Source organism: Lepisosteus platostomus, chromosome 14, assembly GCF_059453375.1.
Source record: "Lepisosteus platostomus isolate fLepPlt1 chromosome 14, fLepPlt1.hap1, whole genome shotgun sequence".
Lineage (NCBI taxonomy): Eukaryota > Metazoa > Chordata > Actinopteri > Semionotiformes > Lepisosteidae > Lepisosteus > Lepisosteus platostomus.
In genome coordinates this window covers 688,038-704,029 of record NC_142624.1, presented here as the reverse complement: position 1 = coordinate 704,029, position 15,992 = coordinate 688,038, and the positions used below count along the sequence as shown (strand labels likewise).

The following is a 15,992-nucleotide window of genomic DNA, read 5'->3' as shown; positions in this document are numbered from 1 at the left end:
TGTCTCTGATGAGTCTGACCCCTGTGGTGAGGGGCAGTGGTCAGTGGGCAGTGTCTCTGATGAGTCTGACCCCTGTGGTGAGGGGCAGTGGTCAGTGGGCAGTGTCTCTGATGAGTCTGACCCCTGTGGTGAGGGGCAGTGGGCAGTGGGCAGTGGTCAGTGTCTCTGATGAGTCTGACCCCTGTGGTGAGGGGCAGTGGTCAGTGGTCAGTGTCTCTGATGAGTCTGACCCCTGTGGTGAGGGGCAGTGGTCAGTGGTCAGTGTCTCTGATGAGTCTGACCCCTGTGGTGAGGGGCAGTGGGCAGTGTCTCTGATGAATCTGACCCTTGTGGTGAGGGGCAGTGGTCATTCTCTAATTAATCTGAATCTCTAGTGAATCATGAATCATGAATGAATCAATGAATCTCTAATGAATTCATTTTCTATTGAATCTGACCCTTGTGGTGAGGGCAGTGGTCAGTATATCTAAAGCATCTGACCTTTGTGGTGAGGTCAGTGGTCAGTGTATTAAGAGTGTGTGTGCTGTGGTGAGGGCAGTGGTCAGTGGTCAGTGTATTAAGAGTGTGTGTGCTGTGGTGAGGGCAGTGGTCAGTGTATTAAGAGTGTGTGTACTGTGGTGAGGCCAGTGGTCAGTGTATTAAGAGTGTGTGTACTGTGGTGAGGCCAGTGGTCAGTGTATTAAGAGTGTGTGTGCTGCGGTGAGGGCAGTGGTCAGTGGTCAGTGTATTAAGAGTGTGTGTACTGTGGTGAGGCCAGTGGTCAGTGTATTAAGAGTGTGTGTGCTGCGGTGAGGGCAGTGGTCAGTGGTCAGTGTATTAAGAGTGTGAGGGCAGTGGTCAGTGGTCAGTGGTCAGTGTATTAAGAGTGTGAGGGCAGTGGTCAGTGGTCAGTGGTCAGTGTATTAAGAGTGTGAGGGCAGTGGTCAGTGGTCAGTGGTCAGTGTATTAAGAGTGTGTGTGCTGCGGTGAGGGCAGTGGTCAGTGGTCAGTGTATTAAGAGTGTGTGTGCTGTGGTGAGGGCAGTGGTCAGTGTATTAAGAGTGTGTGTACTGTGGTGAGGCCAGTGGTCAGTGTATTAAGAGTGTGTGTACTGTGGTGAGGCCAGTGGTCAGTGTATTAAGAGTGTGTGTGCTGCGGTGAGGGCAGTGGTCAGTGGTCAGTGTATTAAGAGTGTGTGTGCTGCGGTGAGGGCAGTGGTCAGTGTATTAAGAGTGTGTGTGCTGCGGTGAGGCCAGTGGTCAGTGTATTAAGAGTGTGTGTACTGTGGTGAGGCCAGTGGTCAGTGTATTAAGAGTGTGTGTGCTGCGGTGAGGGCAGTGGTCAGTGGTCAGTGTATTAAGAGTGTGAGGGCAGTGGTCAGTGGTCAGTGTATTAAGAGTGTGAGGGCAGTGGTCAGTGGTCAGTGTATTAAGAGTGTGAGGGCAGTGGTCAGTGGTCAGTGTATTAAGAGTGTGTGTGCTGCGGTGAGGGCAGTGGTCAGTGGTCAGTGTATTAAGAGTGTGAGGGCAGTGGTCAGTGGTCAGTGTATTAAGAGTGTGTGTGCTGTGGTGAGGGCAGTGGTCAGTGTATTAAGAGTGTGTGTACTGTGGTGAGGCCAGTGGTCAGTGTATTAAGAGTGTGTGTACTGTGGTGAGGCCAGTGGTCAGTGTATTAAGAGTGTGTGTGCTGCGGTGAGGGCAGTGGTCAGTGGTCAGTGTATTAAGAGTGTGTGTGCTGCGGTGAGGGCAGTGGTCAGTGTATTAAGAGTGTGTGTGCTGCGGTGAGGCCAGTGGTCAGTGTATTAAGAGTGTGTGTGCTGCGGTGAGGGCAGTGGTCAGTGGTCAGTGTATTAAGAGTGTGTGTGCTGCGGTGAGGGCAGTGGTCAGTGTATTAAGAGTGTGTGTGCTGCGGTGAGGCCAGTGGTCAGTGGTCAGTGTATTAAGAGTGTGTGTGCTGCGGTGAGGCCAGTGGTCAGTGGTCAGTGTATTAAGAGTGTGCAGTCTGGTGACTTTGCGAGAATGCCAGTGTAGTAATTGAGCACCTGCCCTTCTGCGTGTCTGGCTTCCTCGGGATCGGTCCGGCGCCGCTGGACTCAGGACAGTCGGGTGGGGCTCTGTCCTGAGTGCAGGAGGGCCAGCAGCTGCAGCCTCAAGCCTCCCTCCCTTCTCTCTGTCCAGGAGCGTGGCCCGGCGGACTGCGCGATCATGCGATAAGGGCCGAGGAGGCCGGACGACTCGAGAAGCCCCGCGACCTCTGGCTCCCCCGCTGTCCTCCCCCCGGGAGAGGGCGCCCCCCACAGGCCGCCGCGCGCGCTATGAGGTGGCGGAGACGCTAGCGGGAGCTCGGCGGCCCCTCCCCTCCCTCAGTCCCTCCTTCCTTCCTTCCTTCTGTCCTGCCGGAGCCGGCCCGCAGCCCGAGACCCCGCTCCGAGCGCTGACCGCCAGGGTGAGGCCGCTGACCCTCCACCCCACTGGACTCTGGGACACGCGGGAGTCCGGAGAGCGAGGCCCACACACAGGGACACGGGGACTGCAGGGAAGGGCTTCTCCTCGCCCCGTCTGAGCAGCAGGACCCGCCGGCGCCCCCTGATCCCGCGCCCCCTCCCCCTCTCCGCCCCGCCGTTTCGCCTGCTGGACTCTCTCCCCCCTCCGAGTGGCTATGCACACGAGGCGCAGTTCACAGCTGTCTTCACCATGCTCGGCCCGCTAGCCCGGCGGGGAGACCCTGCCTGCGCACCTCACGGTAAGACTCGCTCTGCTGTCGCTCTCCTGTCGCTGTCCTGTCGCTCTCCTGTCGCTGTCCTGTCGCTCTCCTGTCGCTGTCGTGTCGCTCTCCTGTCGCTGTCCTGTCGCTGTCGTGTTGCTCTGCTGTTGCCCTCCTGTTGCTCTGCTGTCGCTCTCCTGTTGCTGTCCTGTCGCTCTCCTGTCGCTGTCGTGTTGCTCTGCTGTTGCCCTCCTGTTGCTCTGCTGTCGCTCTGCTGTCGCTCTCCTGTTGCTGTAGTGTTGCTGTTCTGTTTCCCTCCTGCTGTTGTCCTGTTGCTGAAGTGTTGCTGTACTGTCACTGTCCTGTTGCTCTCTTGTTGCTCTCCTTTTCATTGTCCTGTTAACCTACTGTCACTGTCCTCTTTCTCTGCTGTCGCTCTCCTGTTGCTGTAGTGTTGCTGTCCTGTTGCCCTCCTGTTGCTGTCCTGTTGCTCTCTCCTGTCACTATCCTGTTGCCCTCCTGTTGCTCTCCTGTTGCTGTCGTGTCGCTGTAGTGTTTCTGTCCTGTCAGTGTCCTGTTGCTCTCCTGTTGATGTACTGTTGATGTACTGTTGCTGTCCTGTTGCTGTCCTGTTGCTGTAGTTTTGCTGTCCTGTCACTGTCCTGTTGCTCTCCTGTTGCTGTCGTGTCGCTGTAGTGTTTCTGTCCTGTCAGTGTCCTGTTGCTCTCCTGTTGATGTACTGTTGCTGTCCTGTCAGTGTCCTGTTGCTCTCCTGTTGCTCTCCTGTTGCTGTAGTTTTGCTGTCCTGTCACTGTCTTGTCACTGTCCTGTTGCTCTCCTGTTGCTCTCCTGCTCATGTTGCTGTCGTGTTGCTGTCCAGTCACTGTTCCTGAAAGCCTGGCCTCGCTGTTGCCATGGTGTCCTCAATATAAACCCTTTGGAAGTGTCTGTTTTGTACGGTGAGGCTCCTGGTCCTGACAGCCGTAGTCTTGTGGTTCTCCCTCCTGAGCAGCTAATGTCTTCATTGAATCAATTATTGCCTCTGCTGGTCTGAATCACCCGTGTTTCTGTGTCTTAAGCCACTGGGCTGTTAACAGGCCAGCTGGCCGCCCAATGGACAGGCTCTCAGTCTGAACGCTGACAGGTCACTGTCCGCGGGGGCTTCTCCACCTCTCTGCAGCACTGTCGTCCAGGCGCCAGACTTGGACTTCGGGTGTATCTGTTAGGAGATAGGAAATCCAGCGTGTCAGTGTCACTGCTGCTCTGTCAATCAGGGAGAGCTTCTTACTGGCACTGATGCTGACACTGACAGTCCTGTTACACTAGGAGCTACAGTCCCAGTACAGTAGACCAGTCTGTTACACTGGGAGCTACGGTCCCAGTGCAGTAGACCAGTCTGTTACACTAGGAGCTACAGTCCCAGTACAGTAGACCAGTCTGTTACACTGGGAGCTACGGTCCCAGTGCAGTAGACCAGTCTGTTACAATAGGAGCTACAGTCCCAGTACAGTAGAACAGTCTGTTACACTTGGGGCTCCAGTCCCGGTGCAGTAGAACAGTCCTGTTGCAATAGGAGCTACAGTCCCAGTCCAGTAGACCAGTCTGTTACAATAGGAGCTACAGTCCCAGTACAGTAGACCAGTCTGTTACAATAGGAGCTACAGTCCCAGTACAGTAGACCAGTCTGTTACAATAGGAGCTACAGTCTCAGTGCAGTAGACCAGTCTGTTACACTGGGGGCTACAGTCCCAGTCCAGTAGTAGTGTAAAATGACAGTATGCCGGCATATTCGCTTTTTGGATGGAGCCAAATCTTCTGTTGTTTTGATTTGTCATTGACTTGTCTATTAACTCTAGTGAGAGGGTTATTGAGATATTGATCGTCTCTGTCCAGTATCGAGTATTGGATTATTTGCAAGGCTTCTGGACTATTGACAATTTAATTAATTGATCTGTTGGGCTTTTCTGCTGATGCTCAGGGGCTTTGCCTGAGATGAAGCTCCGTGTGTTTGTGCTCTGGTGGTGCTTGTGCGTGCTTGTGTCCGATGGACCGGCTCGGCCGCGTGTGTGGATGTGTGTGTCAGCCCTGCCCCAGTCCGACGCAGAGCCACCTGGCCGGCTGTCAGCCATGCCAGCGCTGGCCAGCGCCTCCGAGAGGCTGTGGGCACTGACGGTGTCACGCTGGCACTGGGGTCGCCGAAGGCTGAGCGGGACAATCTGCCAGCCTGCGTCTCTCCCAGCTCCCAGCTCCAGAGCCACTAGAGCCGCCAGCAGGGACAGGGCCTGCAGAGGCCTGAGGGGTGCAAATTAGAAACACCGCGGCCTCTAATTGCTGGGGATTATTAACGACGAGCCCTGCTAGCAGGAGCTGCCGAGTGAAGAGCGGCCCTGATCAGTGGTCTCTAACCCAGGGTGTGGAGGCACTGGGGAAAGACCACCTAATGAAGACACTCATGAGCTGAGTGCAGTTGGAGAGACCCACCCGTGTGCAGGAGCAGGGCTGGAGGGGCCCGTCTGTCTGTCAGGGCCGGGGAGGGTCTCCCAGACCAGGAACCTGCTCGATGGCAGGAGGCGTCGTGTGAGGAGCAGGGAGACTCCCCTGAGGAAGAGCTGGCCGAGCCTGGAGTCTCCTCCTGCTGTTCCCCCAGGGGCTGGGGAGAGCTGGCTTGTGTGGGACTGGGCAGCGGCGCAGCTGGGCTCACAGAGAGGCGCCTCCTGTTCTGTTCCGTTCCAGTGTTGAGTCTGGGTGGACGTGCTGCTCGTTTGTGGATGAAGTGATCCGCTCCGGACTGCAGAGGTCCGTAGCGCCTTTGCACACTTTGCCGAGCGACATCTGGCCTGGCCGATGGGTGGGCAGAGTGGACTTGATTTTCAGTGACAGGGGGGCACCCCGAAAGTGTCCCCGCCGCCCCTCCTAGTCCACCTGGGGCCTCTGCGCGGCTCCCTGCGCTATTTATACGCTATGTGGGCCACGGCCAGCCTCTCTCCTCTCTGCGCGGCACTGCGCAGCGCAGCGGAATGCTAATGAGACCCACACCCGGCCCTCCTCTCCCTCGCTCCCTCGCCCCTGCTCTCCTTTTGACTTTGAAGGCGAGAGCTCAGCGTCTCTCTCTCCCCTTCCTGCAGACCATCAGCCAGGCGTGAATGAGGAAATGAGGATCAAACGCAAAGAAAGAATGAGTGAATAAGTGAGCGAATGACAACAGGAACAGAGTGATAAGAAAGTGATTCTGGAAGAGGGCGGTGTCCCCCTCCCTGGAGCTGCTCTGAGCCTCCCCTGGGCTCCTGCCTGGCCAGGCGCCTCATGTCAGAAGCCTGATCAGGTGGTTGAGAGAAGGGTAGTCATCAAGACCCCCTCTGCCCCGAGTCAGCTGCAGTCCACCTTGTGTCCATCCTTCGGGCGACCTGTGAGGCCTGTGTGAGGCCCCTGTTCGCCCCGAACCCCTGTCACTGTCTCTCCTTCCCGCTGCAAGTGAAGGGTTCGCCCCGAACCCCTGTCACTGTCTCTCCTGCCCGCCGCGAGTGAAGGGTTCGCTCTCTCCTGCTCACCGCGAGTGAAGGGTTCGCTCTCTCTCCTGCTCGCCGTGAATGAAGGGTTCGCCCCGAACCCCTGTCACTCTCTCTCCTGCCCTCCGTGAGTGAAGGGTTCGCCCCGAACCCCTGTCACTGTCTCTCCTTCCCGCTGCAAGTGAAGGGTTCGCCCCGAACCCCTGTCACTCTCCCTCCTGCTGCAAGTGAAGGGTTCGCCCCGAACCCCTGTCACTCTCCCTCCTGCCCGCTGTGAGTGAAGGGTTCGCCCCGAACCCCTGTCACTCTCCCTCCTGCCCGCCGCGAATGAAGGGTTCGCCCCGAACCCCTGTCACTCTCCCTCCTGCCCGCTGTGAGTGAAGGGTTCTCTCGCAGGCCATGAGCGTGCTCGTCTCTGTGTTGAGGCAGGTCCGAGCGCCTGTCCAGGCCGGAGTCCCGGGATGCCCAGAGTGGTACCCTTGAGTGAGGAGCAGCGAGCAGCGCTGTGTGCACAGGCGTCTGTCCAGGCCATCGTTGTGAAGCGCATTCCCAGCTCCAAGCACAGCTGGACGTGTGTCTGGTGGACACTGATGTGTAGCTGTGACACGGGCCTGTGTCCAGTCAGCTCCTGGGGGCGGAGGAGTGGAGGAGTGGAGGAGTGGCAGAGGGAACCCCCAGAATCAGAGCCCCTGTGCTTTGCTCTGACGCTGCTCTCTGGCTGTCACAGCCTGGCCATGGTGCAGTCATCTGCTTGACTGTGTTCTCCAGGATTTCCAGTCGCGGGGGTTTGATTAGATGGGCTCAGTAAATCAAAGCTGCAGAAGCCGTGGGCTGTCGTATTAAGCGTGCCTGTTGCTGCAGGACTGGCTGGCCCCTGCCAGAGAGATGCAGATAGGTGTGAGTTCTGGGTATGAATATTAATTAGCTCTCATCCAATCGGAACACGGCGGGGGACAGAGCTGACTGACATCATCTCGTTCCGTCAGCTCGTGGGCATAGAGTCAGCTCTTTATGGCTTGATATGAGCAGAAATGCAGAATGAGAGGTCCAACAGACATGGCGGCATAGTTCTGATTGGCCAGGAGCTAATTGATAATAGTGCCCATGAAGCATTGCGACTGAGACCTTGCTCTTAACATGCCCTGACTGGGAAGGGTGGAAAGATACTGTCCTCTTGTAGGCAGATCCTGAGCTGTTCTTTCTCCCCCTATTCCATGAGTCCTAAATAAGAGCCTTCTGGATGCTGTACAAGACGGAGACTGAGACAGAGAGAGGGAGATGGAGGGGGAGGAGAGGCCGAGAGACAGGGAGAGAAAGAGATGGAGGCAGCGTGTTATTAAGTGTGTGTGTGTGTGTGTGTTTGCGCTCCGGCTGGGGAGGAGTGAGAGGTGTGAAATTAATAAACCGTCTGCGGCCGCAGCAGCAGTGATGGCAGCTTGCTAATCAATTATCCATGGAGGGGCTGTGATCAGAGACCAGAGGCTTAATCAGGCCCCCGAGGGCTCTGCGCAGCCACCCAAAACCCTGCCGCGGTGCTCATGTAATTTTCACAGGCCACCTGTCGGCGGGCCGCGGGCCGTGCGCGGGCTGTACTCGGGCCCCTCTCCCCGCGTGTGCCTTCCGTGGGGTCCAGTGTAGGGGCTCTGGGCCTGTGATGATGTTTGCGTTCCCCGGACACAGAGGAATCTTAATTAAAAGGGGGGGAAGAACGGCCTGGTCCCCAGGGGCCCCTCCGCGGTCATGGCAGCTGCTGTGGAGGTGATACAGTCTGTCACTCACACACACACACTCATACATACACACACTGATACACACACACTGATACACACACTGATACACACACAGACACTGACACACACTCATACACACACACTGATACACACACACACTCATACGCACAAAAACACTGACACACGCTCATACACACACACACTGATACACACACAGACACTGACACACACTGATACACACACACTCACTCATACGCACAAAGACACTGACACACGCTCATACACACACACACTGATACACACACAGACACTGACACACACTGATACACACAAAGACACTGACACACACACTGATACACACACACACACTCATACGCACAAAGACACTGACACACGCTCATACACACACACACTGATACACACACAGACACTGACACACACTGATACACACAAAGACACTGACACACACACTGATACACACACACACACTCATACGCACAAAGACACTGACACACGCTCATACACACACACACTGATACACACACAGACACTGACACACACTGATACACACACACTCACTCATACGCACACAGACACTGACACACACTGATACACACACAGACACTGACACACACTCATACACACACACACTGATACACACAAAGACACTGACACACTGATACATGCTCACACTGGCACATACGCTCACACTCACGCACACACTGATACATGCTCACACTGGCACACACAGACACTGACACACACACACGCTCACACTGACACTAACACTCACACTGACACACGCTTACACTGACACTGACGCACACTCACACTGACACACACTCATCCGGATACTATCACGCTCACTCACACACACACTGATACACACGCACACACTCGCTCACTCAGACTGACACACATGCAGGGAACGGCCGTGTTTCCGCGTTCTGGGCTGAGTTGCGGTTTCCTTCGGCCGGGGCACTGGTCTGCGCGGTGCTCTCTCTGGGCTGGCCGCGGTCAGCTGTGCGCTGATCTGGGAGAGGGGCCCGTGCCGTCGGCAGTCCCTCAATCTTTGTTCGGCTCGCGGGCGGAACTTTCTCACCTTCCGTCTGTCCGCCTCAGCCTAGGGCTGACGGGCTTAACCCAAACCAAACCGGGCCGGACGTGTTCACTTTCTTACTCCGCCCCAGCTCGTCCAGCGCGGCGGGTGCTGGTACTGGTACTGTGATCAGGAGGCCCGAGGTCAGGGGCTGTGGGACGTGTCCTGTGCTGGGAGGCATCGTATCACATGGTAGCGCAGTTTCGCTGTTGTCCCCTTCAGAGGGGAAGCTCATCCTACCCATCTGTGCTCGGAGAGTTTGTCGGCACAGTGGACGGCCTTCTAATCAGAGACAGATGAGAGGCTGGCAGCCCGACTCCCAGTGCACAGCAGCCTGATCCGCTCCAGGTTTCACTGCCAGCTGCCGGCTTCGTTATAGAAGCAACACCAGGGGCTGGAGATCTCCAGCTTACCGGGAGGAAAGGAGCCCGAGTCACATGTCAAGGCAGGCCTACAGACTGTGCGAGCCTGTATTTGCTTTGAGATTCACCAGGACAGGTTGTTCCGGAGCCCGAGGCTCCTGAAAGCAGCAGTGGATCAGGCTGCGGCGCACCGGGGGCCTGACACTGACACGGCGGGGCGCTGGCGGCCGGGGCCCGGAGCACCCGCCCTCTCCCTCCTGCTCCGCGAGGCCTCCGAGAGGCCCGCAGCGCTGGGCTCCTTCCCAGCGCCAAGTCGGAATCGAAATGAGACCTGGATCGCCCCGCCTGACGCACTCGGAGAGCTAATCTCTCAGCGTGTTTGTGAATTCCAGGGCATTTATTAATCTGTCTTGGTAAATGCTGTTCTGACAGCTGCGAAGAGAGAAGACTGTGAGTCACTGAAGGCATCCGAGGGCTATAGTCTGAGGCAGAGTGACGTAGGTGGATGAAGTGTCCCCAACACTGTGGCTCCGGTTTGGAAGAACAGGGAGAATAGGATTCTCAAGTCACACCGGCTGATGGCATCGAGCTCAGCGAGGAAGCTGGAAACAAGGGACGGCTTTCGCTGCCCGTTTATGTAGGCCAGACACAGATCGGCGCATTTCTGCAGAAGACTAGCTGTCAGGTGTCAGGAGCAATCTCCCAGAGCAGCATCTTCTCTACAGTCCTGAAGCAAGCAGCAGGATGAGATCTGTGCTCATTAGGATGTGCAGTCACTAGCTGAGCCACATGGGCTAAACTCAGAGGTAGTGTGAGAGGAGAGGGACAGCAGTGTCTCCAGTCCAGTCAGGAGTGTCAGTGTGAGAGGAGAGGGACAGCAGTGTCTCCAGTCCAGTCAGGAGTGTGTCAGTGTGAGAGGAGAGGGACAGCAGTGTCTCCAGTCCAGTCAGGAGTGTGTCAGTGTGAGAGGAGAGGGACAGCAGTGTCTCCAGTCCAGTCAGGAGTGTCAGTGTGTGAATTCAGGGGCAGTGTGTGAGGAGAGGGACAGCAGTGTCTCCAGCAGTGTCTCCAGTCCAGTCAGGAGTGTCAGTGTGAGAGGAGAGGGACAGCAGTGTCTCCAGCAGTGTCTCCAGTCCAGTCAGGAGTGTGTCAGTGTGTGAATTCAGGGGTAGTGTGAGAGGAGAGGGACAGCAGTGTCTCCAGTCCAGTCAGGAGTGTCAGTGTGTGAATTCAGGGGCAGTGTGAGAGGAGAGGGACAGCAGTGTCTCTAGCAGTGTCTTCAGTCCAGTCAGGAGTGTCAGTGTGTGAATTCAGGGGGAGTGTGAGAGGAGAGGGACAGCAGTGTCTCCAGTCCAGTCAGGAGTGTCAGTGTGTGAATTCAGGGGCAGTGTGAGAGGAGAGGGACAGCAGTGTCTCCAGTCCAGTCAGGAGTGTCAGTGTGTGAATTCAGGGGGAGTGTGAGAGGAGAGGAGTGGACAGTGCACCATGTTGGTTGTCAGTCTCAGTGAATATCTACCCTGTTAATCTCTGGTGCAGTAACTCCCTCTTTTGACAGATTACTCACAATAACAGGTGTTCTGCTAATCTCTTCGAACCTCTGTGTTTTTTTCTTGTTATTTTTGGAAGCCCCATTTAAATGAGTGGATTACACAGTGAGTAATATGCGAGTTCAAATATTTTATTGGGCTTTTAGCACAAGACAAAAAGCCTGAAGAATAAAGGGCCCGTCAGATAGTGTCAGGGAGCGTGAGGGAGACGGCGGAGGAGCTGCAGAGAGGCCCAATGCTCAGAATCACGCTCCGCAGGGAGAGCAGACGCAGGAGTCGAAGGGAAACACACAGACGGACTCAGTGGAGCTCCGAATCTGAGGGCTTGATCCAGGGCACAGCCAGACCATCTCCTCCATCTCCCTCAGCCATGCTCCACCAGTGCTCTCCCCCATCGTAAAGAACTGGTGCGCTTCTGGGGACACAGCGGGATCTGAGAGGACTGAGAACAGGAAGACCTGAGCGCATGGAGAGTGTAGGGAGTTTCTATCAAAGTGTCCATCCCTACTGTCAGTCATTCCTCCAAGACACAGCACAACAAGATGCTGGAATTGGTGAGGTATGTCCCAAATGGACTGGAGACACTGCTGTGCCTCTCCTCTCACACTGGCCCTGAATTCACACACTGACACCCTTCTGACTGGACTGGAGACACTGCTAGAGACACTGCTGTCCCTCTCCTCTCACACTGCCCCTGAATTCACACACTGACACTCCTGACTGGACTGCGGTAGTGTGGCCCGTTTGGCTCCTGTGATCGCCAGGAGGCCCCTGGCTCTCGCCCTGTGTGGACAGAAGCTCTGCGGCAGCAGTCATCAGAGCCCCAGCTGGCCCCCCTGAGTCTCTGCGAGTCGCTTTGGATAAAAGCGTCTCCTAAATGACTAATTCTAACGGTGCGCGTGTGTGTGCGTGTGTGGAGTGTCTCCGAGGTGGGCCGAGCGCTGCGCAGTGCTGGAATGAAATGAGATGTGTGTTTCATTGAACTGCGAGCAGACCTATTTTAATTGTTGCCATGGAGACGGAGCTGTGGCTGATGGAGAGAAGAGGAGAGGCGGTTTCGGAGTCAGCTGTAGCTCCTGTCGCTGTCTTGCTCCCGTCTCCTCGCGCTCGGCCGGGGGGCCTGTCCCTCTGACCCGCCCCCGGCCAGCGCTCAGGGGTCTCGCGATGATGCGTGGCGCCGCTCGTTTGCCGGGCGGTGGGCTTCCCTAGGGAGGGAGCGTTCTGGTGCCACCGGGCCCACCGGCGGCTTGGTGAGCGAGCCGGGACCCTTCGGGCTGGCCGACCTCCGAGCTCTCACCCGGAGCTGCTCCGGGGCTCGCGGAAGGAATCGGGGCGCCCCCCGACCCCCGCCCGGCTCGCGGGTCAGTCGTGATTCCCAAATCAGTGTGGGGAAGAATGAGAAGATAATGTCACTGAAGCCGGGTCTAAAAATAGCAAGGGAGTTCACGTTGAAAGACAGCCTGAGTCAGACACGATCAGCACGTCGTTAACTGCTCTAACGAGGGCTAGGTCTGCACTCTGCTGTAGAATCAGCCCAGATTGAAACTCGTCATTAACAAGGTTCAAGGCAATAAACTCGCGCAGTTGGTTAGACACAAACCTCTTTCTCAGAGGCCTCCGCACGGAGAGGAAAATGAGCACTGAGAGCTGTAATTAGTGAGGACTTCCACCTCGCAATTAGCTCTTTTAAAGCAGCAGTACTTTTATTGTCATCTGTGTTCACCCCTGTCCTCCCCCTCCCGCGCTGTCTGCACCCTAGAGTGAGCTGGGAAGGGTGGGGCAGGAGACGGACAGACAGATGGACATGATGTCTGAAGGGAAGAGAGTGTACAAGCATCCTCCCTCCCCATCCGATCGCCAGGCTCTCTTTTCTCTCTCTCCCTCCTCCTCCTCTCTCTTCTGTTCCCTCTCTCTCTGCATCACAGTTAATGAAAGAGGCTATAAATAAGAACAGAAACATCTGCAGTCACTGAGCGTTTAGCATAGAAGAGAAAGAGAAGGAGAGAGGGAGACAGGGATGGAGAGAAGGAGAGAGACAGAGGGATAGAGAGGCCGGGACCATCCCTGGACATCCTGGCCAGAGACACAGCAGACCTCGCTGTCCAGAGAGGGCTCAGTGACCACAGCCTGGACAGAGACACTGGACACAGGCAGACCTGGCTGTCCAGAGAGGACAGGCTCAGTGACACAGCCTGGCCAGAGACACTGGACACAGGCAGACCTGGCTGTCCAAAGAGGACAGGCTCAGTGACCACAGCCTGGCCAGAGACACTGGACACAGGCAGACCTGGCTGTCCAGAGGGGATAGGCTCTGTCAGATGAATGGATAGTTTCCTGCTGTGTTTTACCTCTGCCTTTTGAGCCACAATACCACACAATGTGCACAATTCTGCTATTCTCTCCCAGACGTCTTATTTAAAACAACAAACAGCTTATCGCTCTGCAGGCCTGTCCCAGATTTTATCATATCTCTCTTGTCTCCATTCTGAAAGCTGATGTTCAGAAAAGGACTCTTTTTTAAAAAAAAAGAGAAATCTTGCTCTCATGTGTCGCTGAGCAAGTGTATGCATTTGTGTGTGTGACATGCAACGACTCTCGCAGAAAAGAGCCGTACTTTGGTGCTAGTGTTTCAAGATTTTCACACACCCCAGGGAAAGTCCTGCTGGACTCCTGAAGAAAACCAGCAAGCTAGAGAGCATGCAGACTTCTGTAAAGATCTGGACCTCACAGGACTACAGGACCTCTGCCCTCTGCCTGTCTTACAGGTTTCATTAAGAGTCACGTGAGAGTACGGACAGAGCTGTGTGTGTCAGTGTGAGAGCCATGTGTGTGTCAGTGTGAGAGCCGTGTGTGTCAGTGTGAGAGCTGTGTGTGTGTGTCAGTGTGAGAGCCATGTGTGTGTCAGTGTGAGAGCCGTGTGTGTGTGTCAGTGTGAGAGCCATGTGTGTGCATGTGTTTAGAGAGAAACTCCGTGTGTGACAGTGAGCTGTGTGTGACAGTGATGTACTGTATGTGTTAGTGAGAGAGCTGTGTGTGTGTAACAGTGAGAGAGCCAAGTGTGTGTGGCAGTGAGCTGTGTAGACAGTGAGCTGTGTGTAAGTGTGAGAGCTGTGTGTGTGACAGTGATTGATGTATGTGTCATTGTGAGAGCTGTGTGTGTCTGGAGTATGTGCAGTTTGTAGAGTACAAGCTCAGTATCTCTAATCCAAGCCGATTGCGGGCTAGCAGCCATCCTTGGGGAGAGGTTATCTCATCAATAATGAAGCGCATTATTCAGCCTGATCACCCTTTTAATAAAATATTGATTTCTCTTTGTGTGTGTATGCACGCTTCCAGTTTTGTTGCTTTTAAGGATGATCTCCGCTTAAGAATATAGACGGACAGTCCGATAAGTTGAAACAGAGTGAAGCAGGGAGGGAGACACAGAAATGTAGACAGAGACTGAACTGGCAGACTAAAAGCAGAGCAAGAGTTCTGTAGATGTTTCTGCGTTGCTTCTGCCTTCACTCGACAGTGAAAAAAGACATTGTGCTCTTTTTCTTAACCAGACGACACAAGTCATAAATTCTCTGTCAGACAGTTCAGGGTTGTGTCTGTGTGGGCCACGTAACTGCCTCACCCCGTCTTTAATCTCCGTTCACAGAAGCCTTGTTCTCTGGAGCACAGGAGCTGCAGTTAAGTGTAAGGAAGTCATTTGACAGGCACAGTCTTACTGGCCCACAAGCCTCTGGTTTGTTACATCTGCAGGTTTTGTTCCCTTAGCAGAAGTTTATGTTGTGAACTACAGTAGTTAAAATCTGCCTTAGAGCATGTTAAAGAGCTGAACACAGTCGACCAGTTGAAAAGAATCCTATTATGAAGCAGGTTAAGGGTTCGAGTGAGCGGCTGTGATCCGGCAGGAGTGTGGGGCCCCGGCAGCAGGACGCAGGACAGCTCCCCTCTTTGAAGTTCACAGCCACAGAGGAATTTCCAAGGGAGCTCCAGATTAATCCTACATTTACTAATCTTGGTTTGTTTTCCTTGGTGATTCAATGTCACTGTGATTAAGACAAAATCCCAGATTGACTCAGCTTTGTTAATGGTAATTATTAATTACTCATTTAGCAGACACTTCTTAATTGTTTTACGGAGTCTTGGGGATGAGCTGCAGCCTCGTCGGCAGTCTCTCTGACGAGAGGACCTGGGTTTGACTCCTGAAGGAGAGCTCAGGGGTACACAGTGGGACAGGGGCTCCTGTCCCTTCACCCCACCCCCACCTAGCAGCCTGGCACCATCCAGCATCACAGAGGTTACCTCCGCTGCGCAGCTCCCAGTGTGATTGGTGGGACGGGTCAGAACAGTCCCTTGCTCAGCGGCCTGTGACCTCACACTTCTCTCTTTCTCGCCCTGCAGGGATTGACAACACCGCTCTTCGCCATGCCTGTATTTTGCTACGACACACAGTCCCCTGCCCCTGCCCCTGCCCCAGCCCCAGCCCCAGCCCCACCACGGACTCCCTCCAGAACACGAACTCAGTGCTGCCGGACTTGTTACAGCCCCGCCTCTGTGCTCCCCTTCCTCCTCCTCCTCCTCTTCCCGGGGGCTGCCGACTCGCGCCGGGCACCGCAGCCGCTGGTCCCCAAGCTGACCCAGGGGCTCAGCATCGCCGTGATTCTGGTGGGCAACTCTAGCGAAGTGTCGCTGAACGAGGGGCGCGAGAAAGAGGACTTCCAGCACATGGCCATCAGCCCCAGCGTGGAGCTGGTCACCATGAATGAGACCGACCCCAAGAGCATCATCACGCGCATCTGCGACCTGATGACCAAGAACCGGCTGCAGGGCGTGGTGTTCGGGGACGACACCGACCAGGAGGCCATTGCCCAGATACTGGACTTCATCTCTGCCCAGACACACATCCCCATCCTGGGCATCCGGGGCGGCTCCTCCATGATCATGGCAGCCAAGGTAAGAGCAGCGCCCCCTGCTGGCTTGGCAGTGCATTCTGTGCGGGCTGAGAGCCGCTGGGATGTGCGCACGGAGCTGGAGTGTTTGTTCGCCCGCGTCGGGAGATATTCTGTGTGGCTGGA

The 15,992-nt window shown here is 55.4% G+C and overlaps 1 protein-coding gene across 1 annotated transcript in view; it reads left to right on the top strand.

The window, feature by feature from the left end:
- The window catches only part of LOC148648541 (glutamate receptor ionotropic, NMDA 2B-like), a 72,167-nt gene that overhangs the window by 12,881 nt on the left and 43,294 nt on the right, over positions 1 to 15,992 (top strand). Inside the window, exons 4-5 of the mRNA XM_088606911.1 lie at positions 2,157 to 2,721; positions 15,319 to 15,870. Coding sequence (XP_088463037.1) covers positions 15,343 to 15,870 — 528 coding nt within the window. The 5' untranslated portion in view covers positions 2,157 to 2,721; positions 15,319 to 15,342. The remainder of the gene's footprint in view (positions 1 to 2,156; positions 2,722 to 15,318; positions 15,871 to 15,992) is intronic.